Below are 17,074 nucleotides of genomic sequence, written 5' to 3'. Positions count from 1 at the left end.
GTGGTCTAGTGGCTAAGGTACTCGGCTGCTGACCCGCAGGGCGCGGGTTCAAATCCCGGCTGCGGCGGCTGCATTTCCGATGGAGGCGGAAATGTTGTAGGCCCGTGTGCTCAGATTTAGGTGCACGTTAAAGAACCCCAGGTGGTCTAAATTTCCGGAGCCCTCCACTACGGCGTCTCTCATAATCATATAGTGGTTTTGGGACGTTAAACCCCACATATCAATCAATCAATCATTTACAAAGAGTTACGCAGCAGAAGTATCTTGGCGTCACCTTGACTTCCGAATTGAAATGGGATGCGCACATTAACAATGTTGCAGCATCGGCTTTGCGTAAACTGTTTTTTCTACGAAGGCGTTTACCCTTCACGCCGACAGATACTAGGTTCCTAACTTACACCACATTCGTGCGACCAATCTTGGAGTACGCTAACACTGTGTGGTTCCCGTAAGGTGTTACTAATATAGCAAAAGTTGAATGGGTTCAAAGGAAGGCCATTAGGTTTATACATAATAAGTATAAACGCACCGACTCGCCCACAAACCCTTTAGAAACCTCCGGTCTACTCACGCTTGCAACAAGAGCAAAAATCGCGCGTCTCAAATTTCTACACCACATTCTGCATAACCACAGCCGGATCGATGCATCCAGGTACATATCTTTGGCAGAATCACGAACACTACGACATAAACATGCATACACTATCAAAGAATACTCTTCCAACAACGACTGTTTCAAGCAATCCTTTTTCCCCCTGTCAATCAGCGAATGGAATAGGTTAGATCCCTCCATTACTAACGCACCATCACTGGCAGAATTCACTTCAAAAATTGAGACTATACTTTGAGACAACGGCTTTCTTCAACCATGACCTCCATTATTGTTTTCCAGTAGTATTTATTTGGATGTATAAGTATACACAACGCCTTCTCTGTATAAAACTGTATTGATTCTTTTTATGCAGCAAAGATTCAGTTCGCTGCTTCCGAAGTGTGAATATTTGGAGTGCATAAATACTTATGTCTAATGTTTCTATGTAACTAGGATTATTATTACCAATTTTAAAATAACTACAGTTCTGTATGCCGCCTGTAAGAAAGTACTTAGCATTCATTGTATTCTGATACTCATGCCCTCCTGCTTTGGTCTCGTAAGAGACTGGCAAATAAAATAAATAAAAATACAGGAGGACAAAATCACCATCATACCTATCTACAGCATGTCAAGCACAACGACATGTATTGTGACACCTCGATAAGCTCAGTAGGCAACGGTGAAAGGTATTTTGTAGCTCTCTTGATCCCAGGAAAGCCGTAACCCGAATATGGCAAATTGTCCAGAGCCTTCAGACACCCACGGAACAGTTGTCCCAGTTCCGAGCTTTGGCTTTGAGGCAAGGTCGACCTGAAGTAGAGGGTGCTGAAGATTACTGCCACTCACTCGTCCAAATGTCCTCCTCACCGATATCACCTTCGTGTTTAGCCTCACCACCATCTAGCGACGATCGCCTTGACTTACCATTCACAATGGACAAACTGGACGCTTCGATTTCTGCGTCCCGACGCTCGTGCGCACCAGGGCCTGACGGAATTACTTATTCGGCTCTATATTGCGTCAGCCAGGAAGCAAGGCAGGCTCTCTTGTCGTTCTACAACTCTACGTGGGAAACGGCGACAGTCCCAGGGAGCTGGAAGAGCTCCCGCATAGTGGCCTTACTGAAACCAGGCAAGTGCTCACATGAGTCGTCTTCTTATAGACTTATTGCCCTAGCCAGTTGCATCGGTAAGGTGATGGAACGCATGGTGCTGGCCAGACTGGAATGGCTGCTGGAGAATATTGTCGGCTTACCAGATTTTATAACTGGCTTCCGTAGGAGTCGATCATCTATAGACGGTGTTGTAGATCTAGTTTCTTGTGTTGAAAAGAGAAGACAACGGTGAATATTGGTAGGGGCGATTTTCTTAGGTATAAAGGGCGCGTAGAATAGCGTCCATCATGAGGGCGTTCTTAATGCACTTGAAGACATCGGCGCAGGTGGCCGACTATACGCATGGATAGTGAGCTATCTCAGAGGACGTACCATTTTTATGTCGGCTTCTGACGGCGACATGACCAGGCACCTCGTAAGCCGTGGAATTCCAAAAAGTGTGGTCCTGAGCCCCAAACTTTTTAACATAGCACTCATTGGCCTTGAAGCTGAGCTGCTCGACGTCGTCAGAATCAGTGCGTATGCAGACGACGTATGCATATGGGCATCTGGAGCAAAGCGACCACAGTTGTGAACAAAGCTACAACAAGGCACATAAGTAACACCTAAGTGCTTGCGTCGTCAGGGCCTGCAACTTTAAATAGCGAAATGTGCTTTCAATAGCAAAACACAATTTTGAGATCGCTTATGCGCGAATGCGCTGCCACTTACTGGTTGCTTCTAGGTCATCGGAACAAGCGTCTGCAGAAAACAGACCCCCGTAAGAGTTTTTGTCTTCCAGCTAAAATCAGGCAAAGACATGCTATTATACTGAACCGGATTCACCTTGGCGTCGCCTTCACTCGCCACTACACTCATCTAGTCAGCTGTGTGGACAGCTAGAATTGTGAGTGCTGCCAAGTGCGTGAAACTTGAGCTCACATACTTTGTTACTGTGCAATATACGTGGCGCAAAGAAAAATGCTAACTGCAACGTTGGCAAGCATCAGACGAACGCCATTGAGTGAAAGCCTCATATTGTCAGTAATGAACCAACAAACAGTGTCAAAACTGCTACAAAGGCTATTTTAGACTTTTAGGGGTCGTCATTAGGGGTCGATTTAGGGGTCGTCATTGGCCTTGAAGCTGAGCTTCTCGACGTCGTCAGAATCAGTGTGAATACAGACGACATATGCATATGGGCATCTGGAGCAAAGCGACCACAGTTGCGAACAAAGCTACAAGGCACATAAGTAACACCTAAGTGCTTGCGTCGTCAGGGCCTGCAACTTTCAATAGCAAAATGTGCTGCATTAGCATTTACGAAAAAATCAACTCGCGGTACCCAATCTTCGCTGACGGAGCAGTGATTCCCGCGGTCAAGCACCACCGCTATTTACTGTCCTGGTCGAAGCATGTGACAGCGCTGCGGAACAAACTAATCAGTTTTGTGTATGTTCTTTATGTTATAGCTGGACTGAGATGGGGCCTTTCAGAGAAAGGTCTTCTGCAATTATGCAAGGCATTGTTTGTGAGCTATAAACGGTACAGCTCACCTGTACTTTCCGGCTTGCGTGCAACGTGACTTCGTACTTTGGAGAGCCTTCAGGCATGAGCACTGAGAACATGCCTAGGCCTGCCACGGTGCACGTCAACCTCTGGCACTATAGAGGAGTCCCGCACGTACCCAATACAGGTTTACACGTTTTGTGAGCCTCTTCGAGTGAACCTTCGTCTGCTGACCCAACATACACTGCGCCCATTGTGTTCACTGCAAGCGGACCGACCAGGATGTACCTACTCGCGATGCCTCGATACGCATAGACACATGATCCCTGCAGGCTTTAAACCTGCCGTAATCTCTGCAGTGCCTCCAAGGACATCGATTAAACTGCTGGTGAGCCTTCACATACGAAGAATTTCGTATAAGTCGCATGTTTCTTATTGAGCCCTCAAGCAACTCACCTTGGCACATTTGGATGACCAACACAGCGACTCTATGCACATCTACACAAGAGGATCCGTAACTTCATCCGCCTCAGATGCAGCCTTCGTGATCCCTTAACTAGGTATTTCCTGACAGTACAAATTAGATAACAGGTCCTCTTCGACAGCTGCAGAGCTTGTTGCTATACAGGAAGCCATAAAACTTGTGAGCGACAAAGCGCCGCGTAAATGGACGAATCTGTCAGATGCAAAATCAGCGCTTCAAGCAATCCAGTCTTGCTCAAGAAGAGGCCAATTTTACGCGTTAGTGTTAGGAATCGTCCAAGCATTTAACCTAACACACAGGAAGGGTCACTTGATTACATTAATGGATTCCGGGACACTGCGGCCTGGTTGGCAATGAAACAACTGATAGCAAAGCAACAGTGGCAGTATAGAACGCTCCTATGTACGTCAAAGTACCGTTTTGGCGAAGTGACGTGAACACATTTTTGAGATCGCTCATGCGCGAATGCGCTGCCACTTACTGGTCACTGCTAGATCATCGGAACAAGCGTCTGCAGAAAACAGACCCCGATAAGACTTTTTGTCTTCCAGCTAAAATCAGTCAAAGACATGCTAATATACTGAACCAGATTCGCCTTGGCGTCGCCTTCACTCGCCACTACACCCATCTAGTCAGCCGTGTGGACAGCTAGAATTGTGAGTGCTGCCAAGTGCGCGAAACTTGAGCTCACATACTTTGTGACTGCGCAATATACGTGGCGCAAAGAAAAATGCTAACTGCAACGTTGGCAAGCATCAGACGAACGCCATTGAGTGAAAGCCACATATTGTCAGTAATGAACCACCAAACAGTGTCAAAACTGCTACAAAGGCCATTTCAGACTTTGTAAAAAGCACTGAACAAGATACTAAACTGTAGGGTACTATGTTAAGTGGCTACTGTGCGTACGCACCACTTCTTCTTGTCCCCATCATCCTTCATCCCTCTTTCCTTCCCCCTGTTCTTATCCCCTGTGTAGAGTAGCAGGCTAGAGCAAACTAGCTCAGGCTGACCTCTCTGCCTTCTAATAAAATGATACTCACACTCAACTACCTGTCGGGCTGCCAGGCCTCTCTGGAATGCCCAAGCAACCACTTGAGTCGCTGTACATCATGTCTTTCCGACCATCTTGCATGGCGAGTGCAATGGCCAGTTGCTCGGACACTCGGGGATCTGTCGTCCAAATTAAAACGTAGTTGATGATTTAGCCCAGTGAATCCATAATGGAAACCACAAAAGCCTTGCCATCACGGTACGCAGCGGCGTCCACAAAGCTTGCCCTATCTAATCCTCAGTGATGTCCTTCAGAATGTTCGAAGCTTTTGCCTTGCATCGACCTGCGTTGTGTTCAGGACGCATGTTGCGGGCCAGCGGAGTGACGAAGATCATCTCCATAATTTCTTTGATGATTAGGGTGTTGCTAGCCAAGTTCTTGGTTGGGGCAAGTTTAATTTCCTCAAGATACAGCCTACCAGCTGATGTGGTTTAATGTCGATATATCTGGACCCACTTCTGAGCCTCGGCGATCTCCTCCACGGTGTTGTGTATGCCAAGCTGGAGGAGGTCCTCGGTGTGTGTTCTTACTGCGAGCCCAAGTGCTCGCTTGCTGAGTTTTCTTATGAGGGCATTCAGTTTGTCCTTCACTGCTATGAGCCAGTTGTGCATGGCCACCATGTAGGTGAACTGACATAACCCAAAGGCATTGATCAGCCGAAGCAAGTGGTCCTCCTTGAGGCCTCTGCGTCGGTTCGTCACACTTTGCACAAGGCGAAGAGAATTCTTAATTTTGGCAATATTTGTGCGCAATGTAGTGCTGTTGCCAACACGCAATTCGATTAACATACCCAGGACCTTGATAGTGTCAATGCTGGGAATCGGGTCGCCACTCCGAGTGAACAGGTGAATGTCGCTGTCGGAGACCGGCTTCGATCTCTTATGTCTGTCCCATTTTTCTTTTCTATAAAGCAGTAGTTTGAATTTGGTCGGGGAACATGTGAGCCTGGCGGGTAGCAGTTGCTGTTCTGTGACGTTCACTGCCTCTGGCATAGCACTTTCCACTTGCCCTTCACTACCACTTCTGCACCAGATCGTCTTGTCATCAGTGTAGACGGTATGGTTGATACCTTTAACTTGGGCCAGTTTCTTTGAGAGTCCGACTACGCAGATGTTGAAAAGATTGAGTGATATGACAAAGCCTTGCGGTCTACGCCGTGGTCCTAGGAGTACTTCATGAGACACTAAGTCGCCAAACTACAGCTTCGCCTTCCTACCGGTCAGGAACGAATAGACGTAATTATACAGCCAGGAGCCCAGCTCGAGGTCGGCGACACTAGCTAGGATGTACTCGTGAAAAGCGTAGTCAAACGCCTTCTCGAGGTCAAGTCCGAGCAAGGCCCTGGTGTCCCTGGTAATGCTGTCGACGATCTGACGTCTGATCATCTTTATGGCGTCCTGTGTTGACCAGCCGGCTTGGAAGCCAATAATGTTGTGGATATAGACATTGTCGTCTTTGAAATATCTGTTTAGTGTGTTGAGGACGACATGCTCGGCCACTTTCCTGACGCAGGACGTGAGAGATAGGTTGGAGGCTATTAACATTTGAAGCATTGCCTGCTTTGGGTATCAGGACAGTGTTGGCGGTTTTCTATTGTTCTGGGACGCTACCGTTTCTCCACGTCTCGTTCGACGTTTTGGTGAGGTATTCGATCAAAAGGTGGTCGAGGTTCCACAGCATTTTATTTGTGATGCCATCGGTGTCCAGCGCTGACTTGCAATTGAGTGAGAAAATGGCTTGTCCGACCTCTCCCACGGCAACGTCTGCGTGCAACTCTGAACGGGCTGGACCGAGGTACTCGGTAAACTGGACTTCCTTTTCCCCTAGCTTGACAGGCAGGTACTTCTCCATAAGTTTGACAACCAGCTTGTTCCCGGTACAGCAACAACTGGTAGCATCGTGCAGGGACCTGCGAGCATGTGTCGCTGATTCGAACTTGTGCCGGCCTCGTTAAGCAAATGTTTCAGTAAGCCTCATTATTTGCCGTTGCGCATCTGGCCATCGATTGAGTCGCACACTTTGTCCCATTGCTGATTGCAGAGGGTACGAAAATGATCTTCTTCGAGTCAGCGCTCACGTTCACAAATATTTCACGGTGTCAAAGTGGCAATGCGCTTCGGTCGGTTTCGTTCTCTTGCATTCATATTCGTAGCGCGAAACGAAAAGAAACGGAGACACACAGAAGTAACCCATTAACAAAATGAGTGCTAGACATCAACTGATTTTTTATTTAAAAGTTAAAAACCATCGAGCATTAGCGCATGCGCACAAGCTAACACTGAGGGGCGTTCTTATGTTTGTCACTTTACGCATGACCGCCCTGCATGCGGAAGATTGATTTTTAAATACTCAATCTTTTCTCTGAATAAGGCAAGTGATGCCACACTTTAGGTCACGCTGCTTCGTCTTTTGCGGTGTTAGAATACGTTAGCTTGTGATATTTCCTTGTTGTACGAGAACAGTCACATACAGCCTCAGGTTGGGAGGTGCGTAGCTAGTTTTTGATGGTGACACCTGAAGTGGCGGTATCAAATAATACTGCTTGGCCTGCATTGAGACACGCTTCTCAACCTATGGGCTCTTGGGCAAGCAGGCCTACACAGCTGCACTTATTTCACTAGAAAAGAGGAAACTTATTACAACTCCGCTATATTGTGAAACCCGAGAAAGTGCATCGCAAGGGCACCCAATTATACTCGTGCGTAGAGTTCCCAGTGCTAATTTGCTAAACCATCAATGAAGCCACTGTTCGAGCTAATCATATAGGGTTTCCACAGCAAGAGCGGAATCTTGCTAGGCAAATTCTCCTAGTTGTTGTGCGACATGTGTGCTACTTCTCGCTGCGATTGATAGACTTCTTGCTTGTTACGGGCAATGTTACACGAGTCGTTTTAGTTAGTTTTGTGAGGTTGATTTCTCTTTCTGGTGTAGATGCGTGAGGGAAATTATTTTCGTCGCTAGGACAGGCCCCCTCTCGCGCCACACTGGGGTCTGCTTTATGACTGTGAAATATTTTATTGAATTTAAATGAACTATTAGACTTGCCTCCCCCCCCCGGGGGGTTTCGGTTAAACTTAACAATGAAGGAATTTTTTTGACCATGCTAACCCGAGTTTGGGTTCCGCTAGCCTTGTTATATCCTGTAGTCTGCGCTTTGCGTGAGCGTGATCCCGCAACTTAATATATAGGAGTGCAGGATGAACTGGGCTTCAAGTGGCCGCACCTAAAAGAGCAGATGATGTAGGTTCTCCAATTTGGCTTGGTAGTTCATGTGAACAGCAAAAATGTTTCATCTGAGTCGGAAAAGTGATTATTTTGACATGTGTGCAATGTAGTGATGATTATTTAGAGCCACCTCGTGTAAAAAAGATGACCTCTCACTGAGCCTGTTCAACTAAACGACAGGACACATTTCTATACTTTCCACTATTTTAAAAGGAATTTTTAAATGAAATACTTCTATCAGGAGTAGTCAGACCTTCACGACTGACACATAACACGTGTGGGACCCCCAAATAAAAAAAACCATACGAAACAACTCTGGCGCAGCAGATGCCATCACTAAGAAAGCAAAGAATCCTGTCACATAGGCTAACGCCCGACTTCAGAAACTTCAACCTACATGCAGCAATACCACGAAAGGAATGCAAAGTAATAGTCCAGCAGCAAAATGTTTGCATTCTACGTAGCATACCAGCGCGATGTTTTCGAAGCTTCAGTGGGCTTCTGCAGATCCCATTTCAAGGAGGGTGTCTGTTGAAGGATAAAGTTGATCAAACAATTTTTTCTTCGGCTTTGTAAATAGTGCTGCGAAGAAATATATGCAGTTGTGATTACGCGAATGTAGGTGTCTTTCATGAAAAATTGCCTCGTCAAATTTGTTTCAGTATTGGCCGCCACCAAGCACTATGCCTGTTCAAAGCAGGGTAAGTGTTTCATACTAAGACAAGCTATGTCATTATTGAGGTAGACAGAGTACATTGCTATGTCCTCAGTAGGCGTTTGGGGGTTTATTGGTACACAATTCGGATGATGAGTGGTATGGGACGATGATGCAAGACAGATCTTCTTTCACCCTCTTCGCTTCTGCTCATTCTCAGTCCGGTAGAAACGCTGTCTAACATTTCCCACCTCGCAGACGAAGCACGTTGCGCGTTTCATGCAGCGTCGCTTCCACTGAAAGGCTTCAGGCGAGCGACATGTGTGACCTCTGTCTTGCTTGAGCGTCTACCACTAGCTGCAAGGCGTACCATGTGCTAGTCGACTGCACTCAGGTGGTCAAGTACAACAAAAAGTCCAATGTAGTGCGCGAGCAGTTTTCGGTACAAACCACGCTTGCGCTAAGGCTTCCACACAAACACGAGATCTTCTGCATTATACGTGGTCTGCCGGTGTTTCCTGTCATAACGAACTTAAGATCGGTCTTGCGAGGCTATTGCGCGTAAACGGGTAAAACGGTGGTCTTCCTCAGCGAGACAAAGAGTTTCTGCTACAGAGATTTCTGCGTTGTGCTGAGGAGAAAAATAAATATTGTATCCAAAGTAAAACGGAGAGGTGGGGGGGGGTGGTCCAACATAAAGGAAAAGGAATGGGCTGTAGCCTGTGGTCTCATGTTGGGCAGTATTAAATGCGTGTGTGACGAACGGTAAGACATCGTCGCACTTATTATGATGAAGCAACGTACAGAAAGTTTGAATTGTTGCCTCGGTGAGACCGTTCGTCTGTTGGTAATAAGGCGTCGAGCGCCTGAGTTCCGAGTCACATTTACGGAGAAGTTGTTCGACAATGACTGCCGTGAATTGACATTCATGGTCACTTATGAAAACGCGGGGAGGTCCATGACGCAGTATGATAGAAGGGAGAAGGAGGGATGACACTTGACCAGCAGTCGCGGATGGCAGGGCAGCCATCTCACAATACCGAGTAAGATGCTCAGCACATACCGCAATATATCTATTGCCTTTCGATGAACGCGGAAAAGAGCCCACCAGATCATGCCAATTTGTTACAACGGAAAACTGGGAGGCGTCACAGGCTGTAGATCTCCGGTGAGACCGAGTGAGAGATTTGTGCGCCTGGAATTGGGTACAACTGGCCGCGCACAACTCGACTGACTGGTGCATGCGTGGCCAGTAGAAGCGTTTCTTTGTAGGATAAAGAATGCACGTCATCCCCATGTGTTCGATGTGGTGTCATCATGCATGGCGCGCAGAACAGATGAACGCAGTACCTCTGTACCCACAAGTAGGAAGCGGCCACTGGTGTCGGAGATGGATTTCCCGCACAGCAAAATATCGCGAATGCAAAAGTGGCCTTGCGGATTGGATGCATTTGCGATCACGAATAACGGATTCAAGTTCACGTCCTTCCGTAGCTCCGTTTCAAAGGTGGATTTAGCCGGGAACGTTGATGTCACGAACGCAATCAAATGATCGAAACTGTCAGTGTCGCTAACTGTGGCATGAAGCGGCATGCTCGAAGTGCACTGTGGGACCACGTGTTGCCTGCCGCGCTTGTACGATACCGTGAATTTGCACTCTTGCAGACAAAGAGCCCAGCGTGCAAGACGGCTTGACCGATCCCGAAAGATTATAAGCCACCACAAAGAATGATGATCCGTAACTACTTGGAAAGGACGACCATACAAGTATGAGCGAAATTGCTGCACAGTGAATACGAGTGCGAGACATTCTTGCTTGGTCACTGTGTACTTGTGTTCCAGCTTACTTAATGCGCAACTAGCATGTGCGATCTTGTGCTCTATTTCAATAAATTTATTGTACCTGGACCACAGCTTGCCAATGCCACTTGCGTAGGTGTAAACTTCAGTCGCCGCAAAAGGATCGAAGTGCCGAAGGATAGGCTGCGATTTGCGCAAGAACTTAATACAGACGCTGAGCCATGTTCGCTAGTATGCCTGCAGACGTTGCTTCTTTTTTTCTCATCAGCCTCTCTTCCTCATCATGGTCCAAACACGTCCATATTGGGTCGTATCTAACGGTGAAAAAGCGAATATACTTCAACTTAAGTTGATTGAAGGAAGTTTCAAAATCAGGAGTCTATTCAAAACTAGCAACTTGGCGGAGAAGACATGTCAGAGAAAAGGCAATGAGATGATAGGAGATGGTATATTGGGAAACATTCTAGGGTTACAAGTTACCTCCATAGAACGAGTTCACAGAAACGGCCACAAACAAAGCAATAAAACACGGCATGTGATCATTACGCTCTTTAACTTTGCCGAGAAAAGTAAGGTTTTGTCAAGCTGTTTTAAGGTGACAAACACTCCGATTTCGTTAACGAAGGATTCTTCAAAGAAGGTATGCGATAGACTTGCCAAACTATGGCGTTCTGCAATAAACGACAGAGCAAAGGGGGAAAAGTATCATTGGTATTTGATAAACTGGTATTTGATAACCTGATATTTCATAAACTGGTATTTGATAAACGGCAAAACGTTTATCTTGAGTGAACACGAGGGTCGAAGAATGGAACAAAACCAACGCCTTCCACAGGTGTTGACCGTGCATTTCATACTAACAGGTGACAACAAAGTGGTAACACTATCAGAGTTTTCTCGATGAATGTTTGCAGTCTAGTAAATAAGCACAGTTGCAGCCTATCAACCTCACCCTATAGTTATCACTGAAACTTTGATGGTACTCAGGATTCAGAAGTATTACCATCGTATTATCGGCTGATCCGCAAAGACAGAGAATCACGTGGCGGATGAGTGCTTGTTGCAATTAAACTAAACATTAAATTTACCGTTCTAGATTGCATAACTTGTCGTGAAGGCGTCTGGTGTAAACTTACCTTTCACGGAAAAAGTATACCCTAGGCGGAGTGCACCGACCTCCAAATGCTCCGGCCATGTTCCTCGATGTCATGTACGATTACATTGCACAGCACACCAACTTGCATGCTAATATTATCATTATAGGGGATTTCAATTTATCTAGAATGATCTGCACTAAGCGTTCGCACGATAATACGCTTCTTTTTTCCAGCTGAGTTGCCGAAAGATTTCTTGATCGGTTTCCTCAACAAAGCGTTCCCATGTCAGAATATCTTCATGATTCTCCTACCAAATGAGGGCAACATCAGTGAGGTAAAAAACCATGCGTGATAGTTAGGAGGCAGCATCTCGTTTGTTATAGTTGCTTATTCGTTTGTAATGCTTGAGCTATGCGTGCATGACATCGTTGGCCTTCCTGGAAAAGGTTCGTGGCTCTTTGTGATTGATTGATTGATTGATTGATTGATTGATATGTGGGGTATAACGTCCGAAAACCACCATATAATTATGAGAGACGCCGTAGTGGCAGGCTCCGAAAGTTTTGACCACCTGGGATTCTTTAACCTGCGCCCAAATCTGAGCACATGGGCTTACAACATTTCCGCCTCCATCGGAAATGCGGCCGCCGCAGCCGCGATTCAAACCCGCGACCTGCGGGCCAGCAGCCGAGTACCTTAGCCACTAGACCACCGCAGCGGGGCGTGGCTTTTTGTGATACGGCCAAGAACTGCTGGGGGCTAGTTCTCGAGCTTCTGTTTCATCAGGAATGATGGGCAATGAAGAGGCAGGCCGGTGAGGTGACGACTTCGGTGAAGTTCTAAGGGTAGCGGTCCCGTCACTGGTTATGCCCAGCACCTCCACGGTTCATTTACGTCGACAGTAGGCGGTTGGGGGTTTATTCGTACACGGTTGGGATGACATTTGGTTGGTTGGTTGGTTGTTCCTCACAGCCCTGGCGCAACCCACCATCGAAGATAGGCCATGAAAATGATGGTGCCTTATCAGTGAGATGAATTTGTCCAGCTGGGTTATTTAGATAAGGATCTTTAAACAAAGAACCAACTGGTAAATGATATTTTAAAAGTAAAATAAATAGCGGTAATAAAAATACAGACAAGCTAATATGGTGTAAAATAAAAAGATTTTATGCCTCAGCGTAGCATTTTATTAGTTTTGTTGCCTTTAGAAATTCGCATACGGCGTCACTAACGTTCTTGTAGCTTAACCCCTTTTCAGTAGCTCCAAAAAAAAAAACAACCACCAGAAGATATGAATTTAGAGCCAACCTATGGAGAGGTTCTTCTAACAGTCTCTTCGTTTGACTTCCTTTGATGACGAGCCGTACAGGACCAGGATGCAAGAAAGATCTTGTTCTACACACTTCGCTCCTTCTCCTTCTTCTTAGCTCAGCACATACGTGGTGGAACAATATTATTATTTGGGTTGTAAATACTGGTGCTAAAAAGATACAGAGTTGTGCTTATGCGCATGTAGGTGTTTCTTATTAAAAATTGTCATCTCATACTCGTTTCAGCCTTGGCTGCCATCAAGCCCAGTTCCTGGTCTAAGCGGAGTAAGTGTTTGATCCTAAAGAAAGCTATGTTAATAATAAGGGTGACAGAACGCAGACCCTGTCATCTACCTGACGCACAGTGCTAAACGATCTGGCGACACGATCACAGAAAGTCACACTGATATTTATTGCGTTTGACTAATCGTACCTATAGTTCAATCATAAAACGCGAAAACTGAAATAAGTAACACGGCAGATGATGTGGCGAGAAATTCTGAATAACGGTCATTTGTGACACCATAGCGCGAAAAACCACCTAACTCGGCCAGCCCCAGGTGGAATCGTCATGTAAAAAGTATTGCTTTATATCCGTCTTATACAGACAAAGAAATTATGCGCAACCATCTTGGGCTACTGAACTAATAGATTGAGCTTGATCACTGCCATGGTTGTCGCGTTTCGGCTAAGGCGCAATGCTAGAGCTTGGTATAGCTTAGAATGCCACTGCACGTTCTGCAACACTACATGGACCAAAATTTTGCATCCTTCAACAAACGGTGGGCCTCATGTTGATAGTGTGGCCTTGGCACTTTATATGGGACATATTAGGCGATATTAAATAGAGAGGCCTTGACGATTTGGAAACAATGTATTCCAAAAAAAATCCGCCCCCCTCTTTTTTGGATTTGCTTTAGACCACTTAAACTCAAACGCAATGAAGGGTCACTAGTTTAGCCTGAATTCTTCGATGATATCCAGCAGTTATGCAACATAGCTACATGTTATGTATGATGCTTGGGCTTATTAGTGTGCTCTAAAGGTTATGACCTAAAGTGATTCACACTAATAATATATTAATAACTAGCTCAGCATAAACGTTTTTCGTAATCGTCATCTGTAGTTTTCACTTGTCTGGAGGTCTTTGGTCAACTTTATGAATTCAACTTTACGGCGGCTCTTGCTCATTGCCAGACAAACTAATGCCTGGGTGCGCGGGAGATTAATGCCTCTCTCACTCTTCTAAATCCTTGCCGCATGGAACAAATCTTTGATGGGGCACGAACGAAGCGGAGCGGTCGACGCGAAGAGCCGCGGCTGACCGTGCTCGCAGGCAGGCAGGCAGGCAGGCAGGCAGGCAGGCAGGCAGGCAGGCAGGCAGGCAGGCAGGCACGCACACACACACAGAGGCAGGCAGGTAGGCAGGCAGGCAGGCAGGCCGGCAGGCAGGCAGGCAGGCAAGCAGGCAGGCAGGCAGGCAGGCAGGCAGATGGGTGGACGCAGGCGCGCATACAAGGAAGAAGGGACGGACGGACCCTTCACCCCACGCATCATCACTCCGTGGATATTCTGCGATTTTTTAAATATAAGTGGCTATGTACCATAAATTCGGCCTTGTTTTTAGCCCACTGTACCTTTATCGTTGTTTGTGCCCTATTAGAGCTGTACCGTGCCTACTGATATGATAGATCAGGACACACTGAGCGGCGAAGCCGGGTAAAAAAAAGGAGGGACAGTAAAGGATAAAAATTACGCCATCTCCGGCTAAGGGAAACCAAATGTGAATGCGTGACAGTGGGTGCTAACGTTTACATTGGTCGACGCTGCATTAATCGCAGTGTTGGGCAGGAGAGAAATCTGGGGAGGGACAAAGCACGCAGTAATGAAGCGGTGTTTTCAACTAGAACATGCCAATCGCTGCGAGTGAGCAATGACAGAGAGAATACTCCGATTGCACAGAAAGACCCACGGCCCGCTTTTATTTACGTGCATGCTGCGAATTTTTATTGTTGAGAAAACTGGCAGATCCCACGTACAGTGGGAATCAGTGATATGCGAAGCACGAATGAAAAAGGTTGATATGTCTTTTAAAATTAGCACAAAGTTACGAGGCGGAGGTAAATTATGCCGCATATGACTTCCATGTGATGATTATCAAGTTTGAACGTGTCATTTGCCTTCCTAATCTGCTCACGTCACCTGATACCAAATTTGGTATATGTGGAGCTAGAAAAATGGCCGCAAGCGCGCTATGAGCGCAGCATGTAGTTCAGTTTTACATGACACGCATGCCATGATTATCATGTCATGACGCGTCATTCGCGTTCATCGTCCATTCACGGCACGTGAAACCAAATTTGGTATATGGGTAACTAGTTAAACGACCGTGAGCACGGATTGAGCGTAGCGTGTAGTCATGCTTTACATGACATGCATATCATGATTTTCACGTTCAGGCATGTCATTTACCTTCGTCGTTTATTCACGTCATACAATACCAAACTTGGTATATGTGGTGCTAGCGAAACGGCCACGAGCACATCAAGAGCGCGACATGTGGTCATGTTGTTACAAGACACGCTTCTCATAACTATCACATTTGCACCAGTCACAAAGCTTCGTCGTACAATCACGTCCTGTAATACCCAACTTGGTATTCACCTTTTAATAAACGCCTCCCTGGGCGCCGCCATAGCTCTCCTTGGGCTGTGCAGATTGGCGCGTCCCGTCGAAAATGCACTGGCAACGCTGCGTTCTTAGCCTTTGTACTCCCGCGCACAGCCCATCATGGCGGTGTTTTTTTCCTTCCTGTGAAAAGGTGTATATGTGAAGCTAGCGAACTGGCGGCGAGCGAATGTAGCGTTGATGCGCGCGCGCGCTGGGCGCAGCGACGCTAGCTAGCAGAACTCGAGCACTCTATAGTCTGACGCTAGGTGCTACCAGAGCCTGTCGGCAAGGCCAGGCGGCAACTCGGGCGAAATGCGACATGCTGTATAACGGCCGGTTCACGCAAGCGGCAAGCGTGCCGTAACGCGCAGTGCCGTAAACCAGCGGCTGGCACCGCCTGCAGGGGAGCTGTTCGAATTGCACGGCAAGCTCCTCCGACAAATATGGCTGCCCTTCCGAAGGCAGTTGTTGACGGCCTTGAATCTATCAAGCGGCCGCCGTGCACTCTGTAGCTCGTAAGCTCCGAACTGATGCTCCTATTTGCTTTATACTTTTGTCTTTGGCTTCGGCAACACAGTGCTCGAATCAATTCGGCACCGTTTTTGAAAACCATACTCAAATAATTGATGTTCTAGGTCTAAGAAAGCCTTATCAAATCTCGGAGGGCACACATTACACATTTGTTTGTTGTTGCTAACGCTCAATAGCTGGCGCCACTTGTCCAAACGCCCACTTTGCGGATGTAAGTTTGAATTGCTGTGCGCTTTTTAAGTGTCGGACAGGCTTAAACGCTACATTCAGTGCTGAACCGTAGGCTGGGAACAACAGGTACGACATAGCACGAAAACCGCTGAGCAAGATGCAAGCAGCTCGAAGTGTCTCGTGGCAGACGCCGACGATGCAGACAGGCATAAAGCCGACGACGTGACTCAGCCATGCCGCTCCTGCGTCGCTGATTGGCTACGTCACCCTTCGGCGAACGGCAAGTGGCACGAAAATGATTGGAACGGCGTTGAACGGCAGAAGTGCGCGAAGGAAACAGCCATGCACGGCTTACTGAGAACGTCAAACGTCAAACGGTGAGGCATGCTTGCCGCTGGCGTGAACCAGCCCTTACGCGCCGACGATGTTACCCAGACAGCACCGCGTCTGCCTAGCGGAGCGATGCCGGTCACGCTCAAACGCGTATGCGTCAAATAGACGCAGCGCAGCGAGCATATGCGAGGCAGATCAGCGCCTGGCGTGGCGTTGCCGGCGTGAATCGACGAAACGAACGCCAGCGCAAATACGCGCTGGGTCGCTTCGAAGTGTATTGACGCCCAGAGTGTGGCATGTAGTCTTGTTGCTACATGAGACGCATGTCATCATTATCATATTTGGACATGTCATTTACATATGTCATCCGTTCGCGTGGCGTAATACCGAATTTGGTACACGTGAACCTGGCGAAACGGCCACGAGCGCATTATGAGCGTAGCATGTAGTCATGTTGTTACATGACACGCACATAGAGAAATAAAGGTTAAGAGTGGACACTCTCGTAGACCCCAGCGGCCCAATTGACCCTAGCACACCTAGTGGT

The 17,074-nt window shown here is 47.0% G+C and overlaps 1 protein-coding gene across 5 annotated transcripts in view; it reads left to right on the top strand.

Annotated features, from left to right (window-relative positions):
• Nucleotides 1-17,074, top strand: part of LOC119167607 (uncharacterized) — a 234,744-nt gene that overhangs the window by 49,827 nt on the left and 167,843 nt on the right. For 4 of the 5 annotated variants that reach the window (XM_075866042.1, XM_075866039.1, XM_075866038.1 and 1 more), the window contains exons 7-8: nucleotides 8,623-8,661; nucleotides 13,069-13,107. In XM_075866042.1, the coding sequence (XP_075722157.1) occupies nucleotides 8,623-8,661; nucleotides 13,069-13,107 (78 nt within the window). The remainder of the gene's footprint in view (nucleotides 1-8,622; nucleotides 8,662-13,068; nucleotides 13,108-17,074) is intronic. The other variant, XM_075866040.1, reaches the window with a different exon arrangement.

Source organism: Rhipicephalus microplus, chromosome 6 (genome assembly GCF_043290135.1).
Source record: "Rhipicephalus microplus isolate Deutch F79 chromosome 6, USDA_Rmic, whole genome shotgun sequence".
In the NCBI taxonomy this organism is placed as follows: domain Eukaryota; kingdom Metazoa; phylum Arthropoda; class Arachnida; order Ixodida; family Ixodidae; genus Rhipicephalus; species Rhipicephalus microplus.
This window is presented reverse-complemented; position numbering and strand designations above follow the sequence as displayed.